The sequence below is a fragment of the Hordeum vulgare genome, chromosome 1H (assembly GCF_904849725.1).
Source record: "Hordeum vulgare subsp. vulgare chromosome 1H, MorexV3_pseudomolecules_assembly, whole genome shotgun sequence".
Classification (NCBI taxonomy): Eukaryota; Viridiplantae; Streptophyta; class Magnoliopsida; order Poales; family Poaceae; genus Hordeum; species Hordeum vulgare.
The window spans coordinates 49835669-49843294 of NC_058518.1; the positions used below are offsets into that span (position 1 = coordinate 49835669).

Here is a 7626-nt window from a genome sequence, read left to right on the forward strand (position 1 = left end):
GGTTGGCGTCGATTCGGGCGATGATGAGCGACGATGTCGGTGTAGAACCACTCCTAATTGGCCAAAACACCTTAGGAAGTGGCAAAGCTCGCGACTCAAAATATCAAATGCAAACGGGTTGTGGAAGAAATGGCGGTAGAAAATGCGGAAGAAATTGTTGAAGAAAACAAAAAAAATCGCAGGGAAAATTCAGTTTGGACAGGGTTGTCCGGATGTCCGGGCTGGCTCGGTCGTCCGACAGTCTCGGGCGTCCAACGGTCTTGGTCGTCCGACGATGTCCAGACGTCCTGGTGGCTGAGTCGTACGACGCGTGTGGACCGGCCAGCATATGAACTCAAGGCTAAATTTGATGAATTCAAAAAAATTGGGCGATTTGGCCGATGAAAAAGGTGAGGATGGTTAGGAAAAGGTAGATCCATTTGTCCACAACAAAATCGACGGATCCAAACCAACAAAATCTCTTCAAGTCCAATGAATCCAAGAAATTTTGGTATGGCTATTTTTGTGGGAATTTTCGAAATTAGGTGAAATCAAAGCAAAGATTGGCTACAAAGTGGGGGGTGAGACTCCAAGGTATGAATCAACCTGGATCATGATACCAATATGATACGGGGCACACCCGCGATGGTTGATCTTTTCACACTTGGAGGGGAAAGAGAGGAAAAATCAAGAGAAACACAAGAACTCAAGAACAATCCTCAAATCACACATGCACTAGATCCACATAAACACATGGGGATACACGATCCAAGGTCAATGAAAGGATACGGTAACGATAGTCTTCCCTATGAGAGGGGCCTTGTATCCATGAGGGGATCTTCCCTAGATAGGGGCCTTGGCATCACTATGGATCTTCTCACATGAAGACATCTTCATGGGGAGGAAAGATAGTAGATGGAGCTAAGCTTAACAATAGTCTGTCAAATCAAAGCTAACCCCTAGAAAGGAGGATGAGGTGGTCTATTTATAGTCCAAGGCGAAATAGAGGGGTACATGGGTCGTGGCCCAACGACATGTGCGCAGACTGTGGTCGGTCGTCCGAAGGTTCAGAGGGGCTCAGACGTCCGGCGAGGTCCGGTCGTCTGACAACTCTTGTTCGGGAGTGGTGGTGTTGGATTTCCGGGGCGCGCCAGTCGTCTGAGGCTCGGTTGTCCGGCGGGTTCGAAAGTCCGAGCGGTTAATCCTGTCGGAGCGAGGCCGGACGTCCGAGCGGTGTCGACTGTCCAGGCGCTGTGGCGGGAGGACTCGGGCGGCTCTAGGCATCGGTCGCCCAGCCGAGCTCGGGCGTCCGGATGCTGGGACGGCTCGGACTTTCGACCGGGCTCGGTCGTCCGGTCGCTGGGGTGTTCAGCTTCAACTTCTTCTTCTTCTTCGTACTCATTCACGATTGGTCCATGGTCTCCTGCTGAACAAGTGAGTATGGAGAGGGTCTCCGCTTGAGATAGCGGTCATGTCTCGAGTGGATCAAATGATTGGTGAGCAAGGAGATATGTCACCTCGTTTTCAATGACACGAGTAGGAGCTCGTGTCATGGGTGGGCCCACTTGTAGTTTGAGGTGTTGGCGTCATATCCATATGGATGATCATGGCATGCTTCGTATCACTATCCATGGCGCAATGAAGTAGTCCCTGAATTGGTCCTTGAACTCGATCTCTTTCAGGTTGATCTCGAACCGAGTGCGTCCTATTCGAAATACACAACTAGGTATCGATCATTTCTTGGTAATTTTCGAAGGGCAAATATTGCGCTGACTCGCACGCGAGGACGGAATGTAACGCCGTCTGCCGAACCCCGAAACGAGCATGTGAAAGCCGAAACCGGCCACACAAGGTGCATGGTGCATCCGGCCGCAGCCTCAACACATCGGCCCGATGCAGTGAATTCGATTTCACCGCGAACATTCACCGAGACCTTGCTAGGATGCGACGCCAAAAGTGTTGTCATAGCGTGGGGACAAGAATGGGCATAGTTTGTTTTCTACAAATATAGGTTCTGAAATGTTTGTCTGCTCACACATTTTTTATCATAAACGAGATTTATTTATATCTTTAAAAACAGCTCTACCAAAATCTGTAAGATTTTTGTCGTATGACCTTGCCACGCCAGAACAGTGTCACAATGCCTGACAAGAAAAACAGAAAGAAATCCAGTCAAACCCGACGGAGGCATTGACCTGGAAGTCATGGACGCGGGTCTTGCAAACAAAAACGAAAGTCTCCCCTCAAGAAACGAGAAAAACAAACAAAACGAAAGTCGTACCCTACGTGCACGCAGCCTCACTCACAACAGGCAAAACGAAGGCCCCGCACGCCGAAACCAAACCAACAAACAAATCAGAAATCCTGGATATGCCTAAAGCAAAGATACTACCAACCCATTCTTTCTTTCCATTGTTTTTTCAGGACATGTGTTCCTGTATTTCTTGTGTCGACCTGCGTAGCACGTAGCGGATGACAGGTGGCGTCGACGCGCGCAGCACTCCGTCGCGGCCGGCGGTCGCGGTCGAGGCTCCCTTTCGCCGAGCTGGCGAGCAGTGCGGGCATGCCGTGTCGGCCCTTTCCATTTGTCGACCCCACGGCAAATGCAAAGGCAAAGCAAAAGCTGGATAGAACTCGTTCGTGTCTCGTGGGACGGGACGGCGATGTGCACTCCTCACAATGGTAGCAGTACTAGATGATAGCTAGCGAGATGCGTTTTAGGGCGCCAGATGTTGGTTGGTTATCCACTCGATTCTTTAACCATCTGCTGCTGCTGCTGCCGCCGCCGCCGCCGCTGCCAGTTCTGGTTGGACTGGAGCGACCGACGGAGCTGGATTAGACGAGGGAGCCGGTTGTCGATCGTGGCGAGGCTCTAGTCGGGGCAGGACGGGGTTGGAGGAGAGGAGATCAGACCGGGCAATGACCAACTGCTTGCTTGTCGGTGAGTGGGTGCTGGGCAGGTTGGGTTCAAATCTTTGGCTTAAACAACACAGCTGCACGCACATACGTACGCCTCAAGATAAGGCTCGCAAGTCGCAAAGCCAATGCCCATTTGTCTATGCCACGATTCTACTACCACAAACTATCATACGCAGAGGCTAACATTTCCCACGGATTATTCCGCTTCAAAAGCACTTTTTCGTACATGTAAATCCTTCGATTTGAATGTAAGAATCGCTGCCGAGGGTGAGAGAGAGAGAGAGAGGGGGAGACGGGTCGTATAAAACACTATTTGGTCGTTCGGATTGCCGGCACGACCGACCGACGAAAACGCACGAGAAGGACGAAGAGGAGGACACGTAGCGTCACCGAATATTCCTCCCGCAACCACAAAATCCCGCATTTTCGCGACACACACACAGGAAAAAACAATTTTCTCTCTCGACCGCCCTAAATTAAGCACTCCCTGGCTCCCTCTCCCCACCGCTCCCACGCGATCCGAGCCGTCCGTTCCCCGATCCGACGGCCCCCACCAACCCGGGCACCCCCAAAAAGGAGCCGAAGAAAAGAAAAGAAACCGGTTCCCTCACAAAGCGAACAAATCTGAGAGGTTAAATAAGTAAATACTAAATCAAACGGGGCGCGTGATATCCGAGGCAAATCCGGACGCTTCCAAGCTCCACCCCAACCCACCCCACCCAGGGCAAAGGACCCCCCACCCCCACCGCTGCCTCCTCCTCCTCCGGTCCTTCCCCTCCTCCTCGATCCCTCAGCCAGGTCGCCTCCTCCCCCACCCCCGCCTCGTCCGCGGCCCGCGCCTGGATTGCCGCAGCCCCCATCGGTGACCGCGCCGCGGAGCTCTCGATTCGCCGGGGAGAGAGATCGGCCGTTGCTGCTAGGCCATCATCAGTCGCCGGCGCCGGATAGGTGGGTTCGCAGCCGCTGCTTTTCGTGCCCGTTGGTTGGGGATTTCTTCTTGATTTGTGGGGTGAAAAGGGCCCGGGATTCTTGATGGGGTTGGGCGGAAAGATGGCTTCTTTTGCTTCGTCTGATTATTATATCACGGGTGATAGAGCCGTTGTTTTGAATCTTTTTATTCGATTTCGATGTTCGAGTGAGCCTCCTCCTCGCCTCCATGGATTGCAGGCCGGAGATTGCCTCCATGGTTTCCGTCCGAGCTGTTCAGTTCCTGTTCATGCATCGTGTCCGTCCCTTCCCCCCCGGCTCGATTTGCTCGGCGGAGCGGCATTCCCTTGGATTCTTGCGGGGCTTGTTCCCTTCCGCGCCCATCCCTTCCCCTCGTCGCTTCCGCTTGTTTCCAGCAGCGGATAGGTCAACAAAAATCCAAATAGCTCCACCGATTTGTTCGTCCTTTGCGCTGTCTTGCTGCCGTATTCATTAATTGATTGATTTCTGTTGCCTTTCGGCGGATTTGCCGCCCCGATTCGGGCGGAAATCGGCGGTTCCGTTACCCCTCCCCGCACAAATTCGGTGGCCTGCTCCGGTTTCCCCTGTTTAGAACGGCTTGAAATGCGGATGCCCCCTCGCCGGATTCTCCCGGCTCGGGGAAAGGCTAAAAATAGCCGTCGCTGTCCCCGGAAAAAATGGCGGTGGTTCCGAACCGTGACCAGCCGTTTGCTTCTCGCCTCGCCCGCTTCCCCTGAAACGAAGCAACAGAAAACAATGGAGGGACAGCGCGCCTCTCCGCCGTGTGTAACCGATCAGATGCGATGCGATGCGATGCTTTGTTTGATTGCAATGCAAACGTGCGTGTGAACGGGGGTGGAGTGGGTAGCGGCGGCGCCCTGCGTGTAGCGTTCAAGCAGGGTAAAGATTTGTGGGCTTTGCGTGATTCTCTCCCAGGTTTCTTCTTGATTCGGGTATTGGGGGTTGTTGCAGCTCTTCCTTTTGAGGAGCTGTCCTTAGAATCCAAGGAAGCCTCTTCCCTCCTTTAATTTATACTACCTCCCTTTGGACTCTGGTAGTGTCTCCTATCATTGTTATCCTTTTGTGCTAGTGTTACATGGCTGGTTTTCCATTTTTATGTCGTGATTAGGCGCGGTTCAGAGTGCTGATCTGTTAGATGGTTTGGTAATTCTGGCGGAGAAAGGCTTGAATTTTGTTTCTGTTGTTTTGAAATCCATGGGCACAACTCTGGAATGTGGACTTTTAACCAACTGACCTAACTTGTGGCCAAACTTATTTGTGCAGGCAGGCAGGCAGGCAGTTTCTCAGAGGCTGTTTCTTGCAATTTTTGGGAGGGGAGCATTTGATCCGAGCGTTGGTCCCGGGGTCAAAGTGGGAGCCAGAGATTTTGTCTCTTGATGCTTTAGAGGCGTTGTTTTTCCAGTTCTGATGGAAGCCAACAAGGGAGCGAGCGAGCGGGATGCTCTGATCGACCTGGAGAGCGGGAACAACGTCCTTATTAGCGAGCATGGCCATGGAATGGATGCTAATTTTGCAGTGAGCCCACCAAGAACGCCGCCAAATGGCGGGCTGAGTCGCGTCATGCACACCAAGGATGACGGGAATCAACACATGGATTGTTCCTCGCCCGCTATGGAAACCGCTTCCAAGAATGGAGATGACAGGAAGTCCGAGGGGGAGGAGAAGCTGGGCCTTCTGGACAGTTCTGGAGGTGAGAAGGCAAAGAAGAAGCGGTCCAGCTCCAAGAAACCACCGCGGCCACCAAGGCCGCCGACGCATTTGCCGTTGGATGCTTCTGACCAGAAGCTCCTCAATGAGCTGAATGAGCTTGCTTTGTTGAAGCGGGCAAGGATTGAGCGGATGAAGGCTTTGAAGAAGATGAAGAATGGCAAACAGGGTTCCTCAAATAGCAACTTCTGTCCCATGATCATCACCATTATTTTCTGCCTCGTCATACTCTGGCAAGGTATACCAAATTGGTTATGGAAGTATTATCACTTGCTATCTCATATATGTCATACTTGTTTGGAAGAGCAAAAATTTGTTTACAAAGGAAGCAAAAACTTTCTTGGTCCCGACATCAACTCTTGTCAAATGCAAGTGTCTTGATGATACACTGATACTGATAACTGCCGATGCAAGTTAACTTTGTACACTTTACAACTAATCATATCAAATCCTGAGCACATAGCATGAATCTAGACAATATTGTTATTCCCTCATTAGAATTTACTTTTTTTAACAGCCAGATTTATTATCAAGCAATCAACTGGTATATATATCACTCATATTTGATGTTTTACATAATAGTTTCTTACCATGTCCTTGCTTGTCAAATTGTTCATCCGTGTCATTTATGCAAGAATTAATGTTTATGCAAGAATTAATGTTTAGTTTAGATGTAGTTGGGGGTGGCATATTTTTTACACTGGGCAATGCGAAGATCCACTTGTGTGGTATATATATTTGATTCAAGTAGTCAAGCACTATGTACTGTCAGCTGTTAGGCCATGTGGTTCAAAAAGCCGTTGGTCTTAAGAGAAAAATAGCGCACTAAATTTCCTTGTTCTGTTCTTTACACTGCAGGGTTTTGCTCAAGGCAAGCATCTGGAGTAAGCTTCCACGGATCACCTGAATCTTCGGTTAGAGAACATAGCAGCCTGATCTCCATTCGGTTCTACAAGAAGAACCATTCTAACGTCAGACCTCACGCGTCCACATCTGCGGCTCCCAAGTATGTAAAGACTCAGTCATTTTCCAAACAATGCATCCCACTGAAACCCGAATCTCAAGACCTGGAGCTTCTCCTATTTTGTTTGTACCATGTTATGATATGCTGCTGACGCCTTCACTTTCCTTCAACCTTTGCAGCAACTACGAAACGCACCACCGGGGCTGGAGATCCGTCCCCAGGGGGGAAAGGCCGCGGCACGAGCACGTCGGCCGGGCTTGACCGCCGGCCGCCATGACACGCCCTCCCCGCCCGCCATTTTGAAAGCTCCCTCCCACCGACAGGCCGGCCGATGTAAATCCACGACGAGGCTTTGTTTTGTTTAGCGCACCTCGAGGAGGCCTCGCTGTAAATGAACCCTCTCTAGCGTGTGTGCGGCGTCCCCCCGCCGGGTTCTACGCATGCTAACCAGTGGAGTGGACTTTCCTGGCGGCCATGGCGCCACCTGGTAAGTCTCGAGCGCAAGCTGTATAATGACGATGACGGTTTCAATCAGTAATAATAAGGCTTGCTTAGTTGGTGTTGATGATGATAATAGTAGTCTAATCTGACATGGTCCTGAGCTGAAGCTGGCGTGGCTCACACTGTTGACTGCTGGGAGTGTCACTGGCTCTGGGCGGTGGCGGTGGGCGGTGGGCGTTGGGCGGCGTGGATCCCTACGCTGTAGTACGTGTACAGCACGGCGGTTGCATTTGTTATTTGTGTACAATAATGGAGTGTCAATGATGGTTTTAAGCAATCAGATTCGATTCAGATCCAGCGGTGTTTCTTGTCTCTCGCTACGCGTGTGTTTCTAATGGTGAGCCTCCTCACATGGCGTTGCGTCCAGAATAGATGGCAAATCTTGGGCACATGCCATTTAATACACAGGCTTGACCTGAGATTGGTTAGCTGCTTTGTCGGTGCTATATGACTTATTGACTCTTGGGGTCTGGAATGCTCTATAGTCTCTACACGAGTGCATGACTGCTAGTTCATTCCATAATATGGTTTTGAAGATAATCAATGATAGAACTACTGTAAATGTACTTTGTGAGATAATAATACAT

At 50.8% G+C, this 7626-nt stretch overlaps 1 protein-coding gene across 2 annotated transcripts; it reads left to right on the top strand.

Moving 5' to 3' along the window:
• Positions 1–3498: 3498 nt before the first annotated feature.
• Positions 3499–7336, top strand: LOC123417243. Of its 2 annotated transcripts, none has more exons than XM_045106890.1 (4): positions 3499–3846; positions 5131–5812; positions 6433–6580; positions 6718–7336. In XM_045106890.1, exons 2-4 carry the CDS (start codon positions 5275–5277, stop codon positions 6797–6799), a joined length of 768 nt encoding a protein of 255 aa, XP_044962825.1. In that variant the 5' UTR covers positions 3499–3846; positions 5131–5274; the 3' UTR covers positions 6800–7336. The 2 variants fall into 2 exon arrangements, with proteins under 2 accessions (XP_044962825.1, XP_044962833.1); XM_045106898.1 differs by having other exon boundaries at positions 3775–3846; positions 5135–5812.
• Positions 7337–7626: the final 290 nt, after the last annotated feature.

Bases quoted from the DNA above. Each gene is read 5' to 3' on its own strand.
- LOC123417243 (XM_045106890.1), top strand. From the start codon at position 5,275: ATGGAAGCCAACAAGGGAGCGAGCGAGCGGGATGCTCTGATCGACCTG. The intron at 5,813-6,432 runs GTATACCAAATT...TTTACACTGCAG, and splicing joins CCTCGTCATACTCTGGCAAG to GGTTTTGCTCAAGGCAAGCA. The intron at 6,581-6,717 runs GTATGTAAAGAC...CAACCTTTGCAG, and splicing joins TCCACATCTGCGGCTCCCAA to CAACTACGAAACGCACCACC.